The following is a 16,824-nucleotide window of genomic DNA, read 5'->3' as shown; positions in this document are numbered from 1 at the left end:
ACAGAGGAGGCGGCCGCGCCACAGGACCGTGCTTCGTACTCCGCCAAGTCAGCCTCCAACATTTCCTGGCCAATTTTCCACTTTTCTTTATCAGTCGTAAGTCTGTGCGCGAATTCGCCAGTGTGCTTCCCGCCGCGCCAGGGGTGAGATAACCTCTGGCTGCCCTGTCGCCGCGTCGTCACCCAGTGGCGCTGCCAGTGGAAACATAGCCAGCGAACGCCTCAGCGACGTCGGACGACGCATTTCATTGGCGGCTAAATCACTCGTCACCCGTCGGCTTTCATTGCATCCAAATGCCAGGCACGGTCGAAGGCATCGCAAGCCAATGGCATCAAACAATTTAAAAAAAATCTCGAAAAATTGCGAGACGTATAGTAGTGATTGTGTAAATATTCCACAAGGGTAACTAATTTTAAAAAACAAGCGTGCTTGAAATTTTTGTTTGCTGCAAGGTGAGTTCAGGTGACCTGAAAGTGGCAGTAATTTTTTTTTTAAATGTAGTTATTTTGAATAAACTTATGACACAAGCTAGCAGAAATATGAAAGCTGCTGACCACAAGAACTTCACTGTCTGAAAAAAGGTAGCCATAAACACTTGCCATAATTTATAACTTAAAAAATCGACTGATGCACAGATGATCATTTTTTCGTATTTTACGGCTCACGGCTTTACCCCCTCTTGCACAACCCATCTCTCTCTCTCTCTCTCTCTCTCTCTCTCTCTCTCTCTCTCTCTCTCTCTCTCTCTCTCTCTCTCTCTCTCTCTCTCTGGCCACACCTGGAGGCCGCTCGGGCCGGAGAGCGTGGCGCCCCGGCTGCCACTTTGCACCCCTTGGAGGCCCTCCCTGGAGCCTCCCTGGAGCCTCTTGGCGCCGTCACGCGGGGATGATAAATTATTTATTAACGATCTTCATGCATTATTCTTCGCGGTTTGAGCAAGTGCCGAGTGAAAACGAAGAAAGACGCGCCCGATAGTGGTGACAGACAGATCCGCTCCAACTTGTCTCGTTTATGAAGGGCGGTTTGCGAAAATGAAGTTGACAACCGCACCAAGTAAGCGCCTGATTGACAACTTCTTATCCGCGAGGTAGCTGAGACACTCACTCCATGATGAGAAAGAGTGCCCGCTGAAATGTTTCCTGCCTTGCCAGTGACGAGTTGACGGAGTTCCGTTGCTCAGGCAAAGTGAAGTTCGAGGAAACAAGACAAGCATGGAAGAAGAAAGACGGAGCGATCGGAACGCTTGGTGGTCATCTATCACATTGCATCGCGAGCGATCGCAAGGGCCGACCGCGTTGGCTCAGCTGTGTTTGCAGTCGTGGGAAAGGGGCCGCGATCATCAGCAGGCCGCTCTGTCTCCCTCGCACCCCTTCGGCACGCCCCGCACGAGTGCGAGAGAGACAGGACGATGGAAACTGTTCGGAATCAGCCTGCCGAGGTGTCAGGTTTCTGAATGAGGAATCATTAGCAGTGACCGGTGGCCGAGGGTCGGTCGATCCCGGTTGGTTCTTTCCGTTCGACTCGTTTCCGCGATTCTGATTCAGCGAACGTGAATCTGAATCGCGGTTGAGCTATCGCCGTGACGACCCGGGTCGCGTTTTTGGCAGTGGCGGTGCGAAGCGCGCAAGAAGTACTTTTGAACCGCGTCTGCTTCTGACCGCCCGGCCCGAAGCCCAGCCTCCTTGAAGCTGCTGACACTTAACACGACCCGGGCGTGGCACCGGCGTGGCGCAGGCGCGGCTCAGCCCGAAACCCGTCGACATAAACAATAAGCGACGCTAACGACACATTGATGCATGATTAATGATCGATTAAACGCACCCAACGACCGTATAACACGCGCGCGCTCTCCGCCGAATCGTCAACGCTCGCTTTCTTTTATCTCTTTCTAGCCAATTTTTTGTTTTGCCAGCTCCTCTAGAAGAAAATATATTTTTCGCGCCCTCTTTTGCTTCATAAAAAACTTTCAAGTCAGCGAACGCGGAAGTTGTGGTCATCAGAAAGGAGGGTGAAAAAAAAAGAGCCTCGAAACTCTTCATCTCAACAGTGTCGTTATAATTAGCTGCGAGAAATATACGTAGTTAAAAACGGAGAAAAAAACAGTGGCGTTGCTTGCAGTGATAAAGCAGTGGGTGGAGAGAGGGGGGGGAGAACAATCCCAGGTCCGAAATGATCTCAAATGATTCATTACTTTTTTTCCGTCATGTTGTGAATCTTTTTTCGGAGTCTTAATTTCATCAACAACAGAAGCAAAAACAATGATTTCCTTGACTCTGCTTCCCCGAGACGCTGGCTCCTGGAGATTAGGGCAAAGATTAGTATCGAAAATGCGACGCTGTCGACGGAGCCAAAGTTGGTACACAGTGGTTAAAAATAAGGCCGGCATCACGAAAACCTTTTTGGCTCGCTGAACCGATAGGATAATTTCACCGGATCAAGCAGAGCAGCTGGAGCTCCGTTACCCATTATGACAGTGTACTTGAGACAGGGAGCCCAGCGCACTCAATCTCAGCAATCGGTCACTTACGTGGCTCCGTCTGAGGGCCCCGCTCCTCAGCCAACCTCAATTTTATTCGGACCAACAGTAAGCCACTCTCGAGTCCCTTTCGAGGGAGACATGGAAACGAAGGTAAGCGCGGCAAGTTTTATTTTCGTACTAATTTTTTTGAAAGAAAAACAGAAAAGGGGGAAAGAGGTTGATGTCGCTCTCGTGCCGTGAACTCCACCTTGATCGCGGCCGTGATGACAGCAATTAAAAACCGCTCGGCGGGGCAAGGCAGCAAGACGCAGCGAGACGCAGTCAGACGGCGAGGCGGCCGAGAGGTAGACAAATTGGTCATTAGCACGGCAAGCTTTCTGCCGAGGGCGCGGCAAGGGCGCCCGCCTTATTGAATTTGATTGGGTTTAAATAGATCCGTCTCGACGGCCGCCCCGCCGCCTCTGTCTGTGGGTGTACAGCCGTGCGGGCCGTCCCTGCCCGTCACGAAGAGAGCCCGTTTATGTTGCTGTTTGTTGTTATTCTTTCTTTCGATTTCAAATAAAAAGGCTTAGAAATAGACAAAAAGACATTGATCGTTTGACCAAAAATGAACATCGATCTCCAGCGTCATTTCCTGTTTCCGTTAGTCCTGCCGGTAGTGCACCGTTCGAGTCACGAGCGTGAGCCTCGGACGGAATCAAGAGAGTCGGCCACCCTGAAGATAATGCGTCCGAGGCCGTCCGCGGCGTGCGGCAGCGTGCGGTAGCCTACCGATGTGTTTACGTGCAGCCTCCGTTCGGACTGACGGTCGCATTAACCTCGTGATCCCTCGCCCAATGACTACATTACAGCGGACCCAAACACGATGACTCGCTCTCCAGGCTCGTCTCCCACGGAGAAAGGCCTTCGATTTCGTCGGAGGTTGAAATCTTTGAGATTCTAGTGCACGCTCTGGATTGTTGCTGCCCAGCAGGAGGTCATCTTCGCGGCTTACGAACTGTCCGTTTGTCACGTGGTCGATTTCGCGCGCTCTTTCGTGTCAGACTGTCGCGAGTTTGAATGGAAGGCGGCGAGGCCCTGGTACACCGCGCCGTGGCGAGCCGAGCGTGACCGCAGGGGGGGAGGGGGGGGGAAGGGTGCAGGAACACACGAGGTTCCTGGCGGGCAGCGGGTCCCTCGCGGCCGCGCGGCGCGCGCCGCCACCAGAGTTCCTTCCCCCACTCCCGCCGCCCGGGCCGAAGCTTGCCGAAGTGGAGCCGAGCGACAGCCGAACCTGCTCGGCAAGCAGAGCCCCGCCAGGCACGCCCCGCCGCTGCCGCCCCAGTGGCGCAATCGGTTAGCGCACGGTACTTATAGACAGTTCGTCGTGAGCGATGCCGGGGTTGTGAGTTCGAGCCTCACCTGGGGCAGGTCTATTTTGAGCGCGCCGCGAGACGTAGACGCAGCGCCACGCCCGGGGAGGATGGTCTGGGCGCTTGAGATGTGGAACGGCACAGTCTGGCAAAGACCACCGAGAAAATAGTTTCCTCCGGCTTTTGCGAATTTCTGCAGGAGAAGAACGCCTTCAACTTGCTTTCGACAATCTGGACAAAAAAGGTGGTTTCTCGCACCAAGACACTTGATAGTAAAAAGTGACTTTTGAATTTGAAAATTAACGTCTGGAGTAACTTCTTTGAGAAACCTACTTTTTTGGGGGTGCTGTGCTAATGGCAAAGCAAAATACGAAAATAAAGTCAACAATCGTTCGAATTTGTTAAGAATGGCATAGCAGCAGAAAAGAGCACCCTGTAAGTACGTCATGTCCATTTCTGGCGTAAAGACATAAAATCGGAGAGGTTCCCCTCCTCCTCGGCGATGTCCGTATCTCCCTTTTTCCGCTAGACGGTTGGCAATGTCCCGTCCGCGTCCCGTCCGCCTAGTCCGATAAGCAGGCCGCCGCCACCGCCCTCCACACTTCCAGATGGGATGGACTCGCGAAAACGAGTCGCGAGGAAGGCGACGCATAAAGGCCAAGCAGACTGAGAGTCGTCGCTCTGTCTCTCTCGCACTCGTGGGGCGTCCCGTGTCGGTGCGAGAGAGACAGAGCGACGACTCTCGGAATGAGCCGGCAGCCGTCTCCGATTCCCTCCGACACTGCGCGCGGTCAAGCGAGACGAAAACATGTCGTCCTGCGCGTCCCCCGCGGCCCGCCGAACGCGTTCGCATAAAACGGGGAATCTCGGAAAGAGACACACTTTCGATCCGGCCGCTGTGTTCCCAGGCCGCCAGGCCCTGCAGGGATTATGAACCGTGACCATAATTAAGATGCGGTCACCGTGTCGCGGGCAGGGGGCCGAAAGAGAGAGAGAGAGACGCGGCGCGGCGACGGGAGCGACGGAGACGGCGGCAGCGAGGGGTGCGTTCCTTGTTCGTCCTACGAGGCCTGCGGTCGGGACTCTTCTTTTGTTACGATTGCGGTCACTTTTGTTTGGGCATTATTAAACGGCACTGACCACGTCAATTTGCTTTGTTGTGAACTTTTGACCAGCCATCCATTGCCCCTTGTTACGGAGTGGGGAGCTCGGTGGGGTCATCGCGACGTTGGGGCCCTGGCGGGGCCCTGGCGGTGGCGACTCCCGAGTCTTGGGGTAGGTCGAGCCGGGTCAGAGGTCGCCTTGCACGGTGACTCTTTACTTTTCCCGCTAGTTACAACGTCGTCCCAGGGGGACACGCTGGACGCGGGCCAGCCAACCTTTCTAACGTCCCCCGAAACCATCAGTGTAGCCAACTCAAGCAAACTTTATTCAACAGCGTTGATTGTGTCGACCGCACCTCTTTTTTTTTCGCACGTGTGTCGACAAGTCTCTCGCCTGCTTCAACAAACGTCTCGATTAAACTTGCTAATTGTCTGACCTCGAAACGTCGCCGCTGTTTCCTTGTCCTTCGATTTTGCGTAACGCACTGCGTGTGATACACGTGCGCGACGTACCCGCACGAAACAGAAACACTTTTATTTTTTGTGTTTGCGGTTTTTGGACTTTTCACCACCGCTGGGCTGCAGATTCTTATTTTACCCCTTTCACTGTGGGACGGCTACCCCCTCCCCTCTCTCTGTCCCGCCGACGCACACACACACACACACACACCTACTCTTTTGGTGCGCGCGGTGGTTGCCAGTGATTAGTGTGCGTACTAATGGGAAACACGATCCCCCCGGAGTGAAGGCAAGGTGCTATCCGCGGCCGGCATACACCTATGCCGCATCGCATACCCAGCACGCCTGTTTCTTTTTTTTAGCGTCTTTTTCTGTTAGCGTAAATTTTTTATTCTCAAATTGCTAGTGGATGGAACACACATTAACCAAGTAAAACACACACACACAAAAAAAAACATGCCGAGGGCACTTTGAGAAGGAAACTTTACAAAAATCAACTCTGTGGTCAAAAGATATTTTCTTTCAATTTTTTCCGCGTTTGCGTGTGTGTGTGTGTGTGTGTGTGTGTGTGTGTGTGTGTGTGTGTGTGTGTGTGTGTGTGTGTGTTCCTGCCGCTGACCGGGTGGGGAGGGAGCTCCTCCTCCTCGACTCGAGGCTCCAGGCTCCAGGCTCCAGGCTCCAGGCTCCGGGCTCCAGGCTCCAGGCCGCCTACCGCTGGCCGCTCCAGCAGGTGGCTCCCGCAGTAATCTGCCGCTGATTAAACGCGGGGCTCCGGGAGTCACTGTGAGTCACTCGGGATGACCAGAACGAAAGTGAAACGAGACAAAACGGGGGCGGGGCCGCAGTGCGGCCGCGGGGTCCGCGCGGGGGTGGTGGGTGGCTTGAGGAAAAAGCGGATTGAAACAGCAAAAAGAAGGGGGAGTCTGAAAAGCTTCAAAGGGTGAGCCCCTTTCTTTGGCGCCCTTTTGTTCGCCGCGTGTGTCGCCGGTCTCTCTCAGTCACTCATTCATTCATTCCGTGCTGTTTGGCCGTATATTTGCTTGCTTACTTTTAATCACGGTTTAACCACAAGTTGTAATCCGCGCGCTGTGCCGCCGTGCGGTGCTCGGCCCCCCGCGGGAGCCCCTCGAGAGAGACAGAGAGAGAAAGACAGAGACAGACGGACAGACACGAGACGAACATCCCACGTGGACGCCATAGCGGTGGAGCTCTCCATTTGGTCAGCGAATCGGACACAGTTTTATTCTGTTTATCGAGATAGGAACTTGTTTACTTGGGCGTAGTGAGACCGCAGCAGCTGGCTGGTGTCGTCTGCTGGCGGCCATTTTGTCCGAGTCAGATGGAAAATCGTCACTACGTATTGCTAGAGTGGGATGGAAAAACATCCCTCGGATTTGAAAGGATATTCGATTTAAAAAAAAAAAAATTGGGCATTCTATGGTACAGACACACTTCCCTCTAAGGCGTTATTATCACCGATTTACATGCAAAAAAATACTTGAAAGCAAACAAGAAAATCAATTTAATTTATTGTCCTTTTTTGGGGAGGGGGGCAATATGTGATCCAGCTCGCAAATCCGAGCGCGAGCTTTCCTTGACCACGTCTGCATGCGGCGCGCTATATTACATCAGAGACGAGCCGGCGGCAAGATTTCGGTCGAGATTACCAGGGCAAATGAGGGGAAGACGGTCTGTCTGTGTATGTGTGTGTGTGTGTGTGCGCCAAAAAGAGGGGCATCAAGTTTTCTTTTGTCCAGGGATCAGGGAATAATCCGGCCGGGTATTCTTTCCGCCAAACTACCGGAAAAAGGAGCTGGATAAGTAGATCCATTGCCCATGCAATAATTATGAAAAGCGCATGTTTTAATCCGAAAAGAGGAGGGGGGGGGGAGATTGTTTTTTCCCGCATCGCGATATTTGCGACATTTCGTGACGTTTCTTTTACTGCCTGTCTTCGATCCGTCTAAAAATACCGGGTGGCAGTCCGATCGACGGCCGGAATCGCGGAGAGGGTAAAGGTTCCCCCTGTGCGCTGGCCTTTGCGGCGACCCCACTGTCAGCACACACACTCACACACACAGAGTCACACACCTAGTCACAGTCACACACACACACTGGTGCACGCATACAAACACAGACCGCGAAGCCTATGAACATATCTCACTCTTCGTCGATCCGCGTGCACTTTTTCGAATATTGCGTTGCACCCTAGAATGGGACACAAAGATTCTTGACCCCTTCGAGAAACAATTAGATTCTAGACGTAAAATTGAATGAAATCTTGCGAAATACGACGAAACCTCTTCTCTGAAGAAATCTTGTGTCCCCAAACATCGAACCTGGTTGCCCCCGCGCCAGTATAAAAAGCAAAACTTGCAAAAAAATCACAAAAAAACTATCTTTGCAAAAGTTTTGATTGAAAAGTTTCTTCGTTTCCTACTTCTGAACGGAGTTTTTGCGAGCTTTTTTGGCAGTGTAGCTGGGAGAGAAAACACGTGTTGCGCCCCTTGGGCTTGGCTGCTGCGCTGCTTCGCTCTGCTCAGCGCCGCTCCGTCGCCTCTCCGTCCCCGATTGCCCGGATTGCCTCATTGCCTCCCTGTGGCCGATTGCGCACTAATCAACAGTGCAGGTTAAAATGGGATCTGGTGCGTCGCGGCGCCGCGGCAGTTCGTGACAAAGGAGGCGGGGAGGGGGAAGGACCGGATGGCGCGAAGGGCGTACGGAGAGGGGAAGAATGACTGATTGAAGACCACGGACCAGATTATGTTGCCCGCAATGAGGTGGAAGGCCATGAAACCGAGCCTAGCTGAACACCCCCTGCTTCGCCAGCTCCGTCGGCGTTTCCTTCTAGCCCTCTCTCCGTCTGGCAGTCCACCACACAGCGCCGTCGCGTCCACTGGTCTGGAAGCAGTCCGTAGTGGCACTTGTGTGCGGGAGGCTGGTCACGTTATGATCCATCTCGGAGGCGCGATCCACTCAGCAGGCCGCGTCCGAGCGCCGCTTCCCCGTCGCTCTGTCTCTCTCGCACTGCCGTGGAACGCCGCAGGAGAGCGAGAGAGACAGAGCGAGTGTTGCTCGGAGTTTCCGCGCCGGCAGATAGCGAAACCGCGTGTCGGCGGAGTGCGGACCGATATGCGGGCCGCAGACCGTAGAGTACAGTGCGGCAACGCAACGCGCTGTGCGACTTACAGGAGCCTCTGCGGAGCAAAGGCTAAAGTAAGAAGCACTGCGCGGCCTCGGCCCGCCTCGGCTTCGACGGGGAAGTCCCTCCAATGCAGGCCGCCCGACGGCTCGACTCGCAGAGCAGGATTACAAGGAAGGAGTACCGAAGGCGCACAGTGGGCCGGGAGACCGGTGGAGGCGGCCAAAGCTCTAGACGCGTTTTGAGCTCCAGAGTCGCTTAACTGGACTCGAACCGAGCGTGTGACCCCACCAATGGATAGCTCTCCGAACGAGGAATCCATTGGTGGGGTCACACGTTCAGTCAGTTCGAGTCCTATTTAGCGACTCTGACGCTCGAAACGCGAACTGAGTTTTGGCCGCCGTCTTCTGACCCACTGTGAGGCATAGCTTAGCCTGCATTTCAGCGAAAGTTTGTCGCCGCGGAGCAGAGCAGGGCGCCTTCTTTTTGCAGTGTCCACGCGGGCCGCGTGCGAGGCTCGGTGATCACGGCCACCGCAGTGCCTCGGCAGTGCACTGCAAGCCCTCTAAATAGATCACGGAATGCCCGATGCGCGCGCCGAGCCGCCGAGACGCCGAACCGCAGGCAGGCCGGGCAGGCCCACCACAGCCAGCAAGGCCCACCACCACACTGCCCGCCACGCAGCCCGCCAGCACAGGGCCTTTCTTTACTTCCAGTGCCGTGGGATTGCCGCACCGCTTCATCCACTTCATTCACTGCACCCAAAAAAGTTGTTTCTTGCAATAATATAATAACAATAATTTCATATATTTTAAACGTATAATAAAACTTACAAAACTTTATTTAATAATAACATTGTTTACTCGCAACAGGAGCTAATTTACTTGCCTGTTTGAAGTAAAGTCCCTTTACTGCAAGTAAATTTTCTTGGTTCCAGAAAATACATTTTTCTGGTGTGGCGGTAAAGACACTACTTTTTGATCTAAGGCAAAGCGAGCAGCGAATTCTTTGGTTACAAAAAATGGGTCTCATACTCAACAGTGCTGAAAGAAAAGTGGCGTCGAAGACGTGCTTGGCGATCGGTCTGTCCTCGGGACCTTATCACTCCCCGGGGCGGGGCGGGGCGGGGCGGGGCACCGCTGGAGGCAGCGGTTGATGGAGTATGGACTGACCCCCGCCGGGCCCTCTGCTCCGCGCGGCTCCGCTGCCTGGCACCCCACTGGACACTGACTGGACACCGGCTGATACACTAGCCGTCCATTGAAATATGCATCATCTGTGTCCACTGGCGCGCCGCGCTGTGCCGTGCAGCGCCGTGCAACCCTATCCCCGTGCCGGCCCTGCAGGCCCTGCACGCCGTCCCGTCCCGTCCCGTACGATCCGTCATCTGGACGTGGCACTTTCCTGCTGACTTGCAAAACAACGCCACCAGGCGCCTCTGTTTCTTCTAACACGACTAGCACGCCGGTGTGAGGTTATAGATCCACCCACCCTGGAAAAAGCACCGGGGGTGACTTTACCGTGGGATAAAACCACCCCCCCAGGCTGATTCCTGAGGGGGGTGGTTTCAACCCGTGGTGAAGTCACCCCCCTGATCCGTGTGGGGAGTGGTTTTATCCCGTGGTAGAACCACCCCCCTTGCTGGCTCAGAGGGGTGCATTTATCACGGGATAGAACCACCGGGGGGTGGTTTCATCCCGTGATAAAAGCACCATTTCATCTCGTGATGACCCCCCCCCTATATTTCTCATATTTTACGGGAGAGCATCCCGGTCATCTTTACGCTTTTTTCCGTCTCCACAAGATTGTACACCCAAAATCGGGGCTCACACTTGAAAGCTTGCAAACGAAAGTGCTTTGGAAACGTAGTATTCAACAGCTTTGTATTGCGAACATCTTCGCGATTTTTTTTTGTTTGCACGATTTTCTGCATACTCACGCACGAAATCGTTTCTTGTCGCGCACAAATTCGTGCGTTACGAAGTGCATGTTAAATTTTGTGCATTGGCGCGCAGAAAAACCTACATAGTAATTTAGTGTGAGGCTTTCATTTTACCGTGTGGTGACAAGTGCTGTCAAAACCCGTCAAATATGCAAATTTGGGGGTGGTTTCATCACGTGATAAAGTAACTCCCCGTCTTTGGGGGGTGGTTTTATCCCGTGATAGATGAACCCCCCTGAGCCAGCTAGGGGGGTGGTTCTACCACGGGATAAAACCACTCCCCAGGACCAGCAGGGGGGTGACTTTACCTCGGTATAAAACCACCCCTTCTCAGGAATCAGCCGAGGGGGGTGGTTTTATCCCGCGGTAAAGTCACCCCCGGTTCTTTTGCCGAGGGGGTGCATCTATTGCCGTACACCTGCCTTCGTCGTCTCGCCTCTGTGTGTGTTGTGTGTGTTGTGTGTGTTTGTTTTCGTTTGGACTAACCGAAAAAAAAGTATTGACGGGAGGTTGTCAGATGCAGGTGCGCATGCATTCCATCAGTTGCGAAGTTCAGTGTGTCGGGATTGGCATTTTATCCGACGCAGGTTCGACACCCGCTGATTTTTATGTTCTCTTATTTTTTTTTTGGTGGGCGTATTCTCCAGTATTCTCCGGAAAACCGGCGCAAAACCGGAAAAGCGTCGAGCACTCCCAGTGGCATGGCGGCCGTCGAGGGGTTGCGGGGGCCCCGGAGGCGGAGCCAGTGACTTAGGCCCCTGGTGTCGCGGGGCAGGGCAGGCCGGGCCGGGCCAGGCCGCGGTGGCAGGCGAGCCGCCGGCACGGGCCTCGCCACCTTGGGCCCCTGCCCCGGCCCCTGCCCTGCCCCCGCCCTGCCCCCGCCCTGCCCCCGCCCTGCCCCCGCCCCTGCCGCGGCCCCAGCGTCCTGCGCGATACGACGCGAGGCTCCAAGCCACGCCCCCCGGGTCGCGGGGCCGCCCTCTCGGCCGCCTCTCGGCCGCCTCTCGCGGGGGAGGGGAGGGGAGGGGGAGGGGCGCGCCCATTGCCGGCGTTCCGACGTCTCCGAGGAATCCCACTTCCCGACGTCTCTTCTGGCGACGAGTGGACACTGTCAGGTGAAATTCGGACTCGGCTGCACAGTGGGCCAGAAGACCAGTGGAGGCGCGGCCAAAATCCCAGACTTGTTTTGAGCTCTGAACGGAACATGTGACCTCAAGAGCCGCTTCGTCGTCCACTCAACTTCGACGTAACACCACACTGCAAGAAAAAGTGTGAATAGTAGAACAAAAGTACCACGATAACTGTACAATAAAAATACAACGGGGATTGTCTAAAGTACAACGAGAATTGTTGTACAAACCACTACGAGGCCTGGACTGTGCAGCACTCGTCATGCCAGTACCCATTATACTTCGTACAACACTTGTTGTACTTTGAAAGAACAATAAATTCCTGATTTAAAAAAAACTGCCAGAAATTTGTGTACCTTTGTTGTGTTTTTTTCTTGCAGTGCAGATTCGGCTTTTCAACTAGTCGCAAGTCTGGCAGACGATCTTTCACTTCGGGGAAATTTCTTGGCTCGTTTCCCTCTCCCTGTCCCCTTCGCCCATTCACAACAAACAGTTCCAAACATCCCCCTTTTTTCTGGTGTCCCGGAAGGTTTCTACCTTTTTGTTTTTCTCTAATGAGTCCCTTAATCGCTTGGGGGGGTCGACGCGTCCCGGTGTCGGGTCAAGGGTCGCCCCACTGTTGTCAGCGAGCGTCATTTTGTCATTTGGCACGGAATCCATTCTTCGCGTTGGCAGGCCGGCCGGCCGCTCAGCCGAAAGGGTTTGTTGTGCTTTTCGAGTGGATGTCCGGCAGGTAAGCGTCCGCGGTGGTGGGTGCGGCGCTGCCGGGTGATGCGCACTGACCGGTGACTGACCACTTCCTGAGAGTGAGACTGCTGCTTGACAAAGTGCGCCCTCCGTGAAGCTTATAGTGTGTGCGCCCTTATTGAAGCGTACTAGACTCGGATTAATGTCTTCCAGCGTCGTTCTAGAGCTTTACGCTTAACACTGCAAAGCTAGCGGTAAGTTTGCTTGCCACAAATTTGGAAAGCTTTGACCAGAAATCTTCAAAAGCTTGCCAAATTTTGGCCAGCTGGGGAGTACTTTCGTGCCAACCTGGTCAATTTTTGGCATTCAAAACGTCTTTGCCAAATTTGTGGCAGGCAAACTAGACTTACCACTGTAATTTCACCCTGTTTCACCAGTGTAAGTACATGTCTCGGTGTACTCTCCAGCCACCCTGCCACCTCCAACTTTTCTTACTATTTTCTGCTTTCGTCCTTTCCCGTCGTTCTGCAAAGTCCTAACGCCGCTCAACTCACATTATTGTTACGCGGAAACGTGAGGGATTCCCCAAATATTCATCAATAATCGGCTTTGCGGCGTTCCGCGCTGTGCTGTCCCGCCGAAGACTTATGACCGGCCAGCGGAACGTCTGCATATGAAAGAGAAAGAGGGTCCAATCGATACTCCTCCTTCCTTCTCCCCGTTGCGCGATTCCCACGACGGGGACACGCACACACACGCAACGCACGCACGCACACACACACACGCACGCTACCTGTGAGGCGGGGTCGCGGACTGGACACTTGCCCGGCGACGGTCAAGCACCGCTGGCCATCCTCCACTGCGAGGTGACCCACACCCCGCGCCGCGGGTCGAGGCCGCGCCGAGGAGGCCGTCAAGGCGGTCGCTTTCTTCGCTCCGTCTCTCTCGCACCTTCAGGGGGACGCCCCGAGGGTGCGAGAGAGACAGACTCTCGCGGAATCAGTGTGCTGGCCGGCCGCGACCCGCCGGTAAACAAAAGGTGCGTCTTGACCCTTGTTGGCGGACAAAAGCCGCCGTGCATAGCAATGCGTTCGGCAATGCCTCCGTATATGTTTTCCCCTTTGCCCGTCCCGGTCAGCCGCGGGGACGCGGTCCGACTTTCGAGGGGTGGGGGCACGGATTTCCGACTGATTTCCGCCACTGGATTCTTGTTCGATCAGGGCTTTCGATAGCCCGGCTCGGTTATTTTCGTATGTGTCACACGTGTGTGTGTGTGTGTGTGTGTGTGTGTGTGTGTGTGTGTGTGTGTGTGTGTGTGTGTGTGTGTGTGTGTGTGTGTGTGTGTGTGTGTGTGTGTGTGTGTGTGTGATGTTCACGTGACAGACAGCTTCGCGGAAGCGACGTGTGCATCGCGTCTCCTGCTGTGTTTTCTCGTCGCTCGCCGCGGTGCTGAAGGTTACATGTGCGAGTGATAGCAGCGCATGAGTATTCGTATCTCTCTGCGATTTCCGTCGCCTCTTGCCGTGCCTTTCCACTTGACATTTCGCGTGGCTTCCTATTTCCTTTCGCCACGCTGCGCGCGGGGAAATCCAATTTTCGATGCGTGCGGTTTGCTTTCGTCGCGGGAAGAATGAAATAAAAAGTAGGAAGAATTGCCACCAGCAGGGCGACAGCTTTCCGCGACGACCCCGTGGACCCCGCGGACCCCGTGGACCCCGCGGACCCCGTGGACCTCGGCGTTTGGCGGGTCAGGCCGGGCTAATCCGCAGCCAGGGATCGAGATAGGCCGCCAGGGTGGCAGGGTCACTGTCGCCGCGACTCGCCCGGGACTCGCCCGGGACTCGCCCCTCATTTGCATCTCTTTGCAGCGCAGGCGTGCGTGGCACGGCGTGGCGGCGGGGCACTTCCCCGGCACACATGTCCGCGGCCCCGTGCATGAGTCATCGTTTTTCGACCGGCCTTTCGAACATGTGACAAGGTTGCTGGTGTTTTTGGTAGTGCTGGTCAAAGGTGGCGTTGTGAAGGATGGAGGTTTTCCTGGAAATTTTTATTGGAACCATGAGGCGGTGTCGTGTGGGAGCACGCTGTGAGTGGAGGCGCCGGCGGCCGCGGCCCGGCGTCGGCGCGGCCCCGACGGCGTCCTGGCGTCGACTGGCGTCGGCGGCGGCGGCGGCCGGCGGGCGGCGTCGGCGTCGCTGCACCGGCGCCGCACCGTGACGCACTGGTGGCGCCCCTGGCGGCGGCGCGGGCAAGCCGTGCAGTGCAGTGCGAGGCGAGCCATACGCCGCCCCTCCCCTCGCCGGCTTCCCCCACCCCAGGTGACACGGCGCCCGGCCACGCCCGGCGGAGCCAATGAGGGCGGGAGTCACAACCCTGTGGGCGGCCCTAGGCGGCCCCCGGCGGCCCCCGGCCTGGTGGCCACGGCGGCGGCACGGCGGAGGCACGGCCGAGCCACGTCGCGGCCCGGGACCCTGCGGCCTGCCGCCCGGCGGCCGGGGCCAACTCGAGCGGCCGCCGCGGCCCGGGACCCCGTGGCCGCGCCCCGCGCCCGCGCCGCCCCCCGCCGCGCCCCCCGGGCCGCTGCCCTGCCGCCCTGCCCTGCCCTCTGCGGGGCCCTGCCTTGCCCTGCCTTGCCCTGCCCTGCCCCGCCGCGGCCCGTGGGCCCCGCGGCCCGCGCGACCCGCTCGGCTCGCCTCGGCCCCGTCGGGTCGCGCTCGGCTCGCCCGATCGGCGTGCTCGGTGGCGGCGCGTAGCCGTCCTGCCGCTCGCCTCGCCCGCCGCGCCGGGCCGCCGGGCCCAGGACTCTCTTGGCTCCGGGGTCCCGCCGGGTCCCGCCGGGTTGGGTTCGAGGGTGGGGGAAAGGTCTCGGAGGAGGAGGGGTCGGTGTCAGGGAGTCAGGGTTCAGGCCGAGGTGCGGCGCAGTCGGTGCCGGACCGTGTGTGTGTGTGCGCGCCGCGTCGTCGTGCCGCCGCCTTTTCTTGTTGTTGTTGTTGCTGACCCGCGAGGTCGCCCCGCGCGGGGCCGAAGGGCCGCAGGGCCGTGGCCGCAGGGAGTCGAGCACGCGTCGCCGTGCGCCTTGCGTGCGCCTTGCTTGCCGTCCTGAAGGTCGCCGAGTGTCACGGACGAGGATCGCCGCGGACGCCGCGCACGTCGCCGACGACGACGACGTCACCATGGAGTGACGTGGTGCCATGGCAGCGAAAGTGATAGTGCAGTGTGTGATTGTGTGATGTGCTAGTGCCGTGTCGCGGGCTCGACCCGCCCCCCAGCGCCACCATTATCCTGCCTCTGTCGCACCCCCAGGCTGTGTGCCCGAGCCAGGGGCCAAGCCAGGGGTTGAGCCTCCCCCAAGGGTTGAACCCCAACACCGGGGCCCCGGCCCAGGGGCTCCAGCAGGACACGTTGGACTTCTCCAGGAGCATGGCCATGGTCGGCGTGGGCCCGCCGGCCGCGCCATGGCGGGACGCCTCCATGCTCCACGTGGGCGGCGTGGGCGGCGTCGGCGGCCACCCGGGGCTGCTCGGCGGCCACGTCACGCCGCCCTCCACCGACGACATCACCAACCTCGGCGTGGTGCACTCGGCCGGGCGCTCCGAGCTGCAGCAGCGGGCTGACTTGCAGCAGAGCACCACGCCGGGCTCGCAGGCCAACTCGACGCAGAGCGGCGGCTCGAGCAACGAAAAGAACCAGAACATTGAGTGCATCGTGTGCGGGGACAAGTCTAGCGGCAAGCACTATGGACAGTTCACGTGTGAAGGTGAGTTTCGCGGTGGTGTGGGGAGGCGGGCGCACTCTGGAACCGCGGAAAGTGCGACGACCCCGCAAACAGTGTGACACAACGCCGCGACGGTCGGCAAAAGTGCGACAAAGCGCCTGAAAGTAGGCAAAAGGTGTGACTAAACGCCGGGCAGGAAGGTAAAAGTGAGACAAAGCGCCTGAAAGTGGGCAAAAAGTACAACAAAACGCCGAGACGGCAGGCAACACCACCGACAAAGCGCGCTTAAGGTGACTCAAACGAACCGGAACGTAGCCAAACAGTGCGGAAGGGTGACTCGACAAACAACGCCAGGGAAGTCCGACGACGTCAACCACTACCACACACGGCCGACGGAACGGATACACACCGGCGCCAGTGCACCGAATGGCCTCATAAACGGGCACCTCCTTTCGGGATATGATGGGGCGTTCGCCGGGGGGAATTCACCGCGTCCTGGCAGCAGAGTGATCCTCTCATAGACGCCGAAGAAGCCCCCGCAGTGCGCGGTCTTCAGCCACCACACCTGCAGGGGGAGGTTCGCGGCGCGCGCGTCGGTCGGCGGACACGGGGTGCTTGGGGTGCGCGATGAAGATGCGCTGCGCGCGGTCGCGGCCTCGCGGCCTCGCGGTTCCCCTGGGACGGGAAGGGTGAGCGATGTGATGAGCCCGTCGGAGGACATCATCGGCGCGGTGGGAGTACGTCGCGTTTGTCGGCGGAGACCCCGACGGCGGCGCGGCGGCACGGCGGCGAGGCCCCGGGGGACCGCGACGCCC

At 57.2% G+C, this 16,824-nt stretch overlaps 1 protein-coding gene and 1 non-coding gene across 3 annotated transcripts in view; both read left to right on the top strand.

Moving 5' to 3' along the window:
• Positions 1 to 3,796: 3,796 nt before the first annotated feature.
• On the top strand, positions 3,797 to 3,888 carry Trnai-uau. Its single transcript is given in 2 exon segments — positions 3,797 to 3,834; positions 3,853 to 3,888. It is a non-coding gene; the product is annotated as a tRNA-Ile (tRNA).
• An 11,416-nt stretch (positions 3,889 to 15,304) lies between these two features.
• The window catches only part of LOC117645539 (COUP transcription factor 2), a 69,095-nt gene continuing 67,575 nt past the window's right edge, over positions 15,305 to 16,824 (top strand). The window contains exon 1 of one of the 2 annotated variants that reach the window (XM_034385821.1): positions 15,305 to 16,051. In XM_034385821.1, coding sequence (XP_034241712.1) covers positions 15,715 to 16,051 — 337 coding nt within the window. In that variant the 5' untranslated portion in view covers positions 15,305 to 15,714. The remainder of the gene's footprint in view (positions 16,052 to 16,824) is intronic. The other variant, XM_034385822.1, reaches the window with a different exon arrangement.

The sequence above is a fragment of the Thrips palmi genome, unplaced genomic scaffold (assembly GCF_012932325.1).
Source record: "Thrips palmi isolate BJ-2018 unplaced genomic scaffold, TpBJ-2018v1 HiC_scaffold_18, whole genome shotgun sequence".
Classification (NCBI taxonomy): Eukaryota; Metazoa; Arthropoda; class Insecta; order Thysanoptera; family Thripidae; genus Thrips; species Thrips palmi.
Note: the sequence above shows the minus strand (reverse complement) of the source record. Positions and strands in the feature narration are given on the sequence as shown.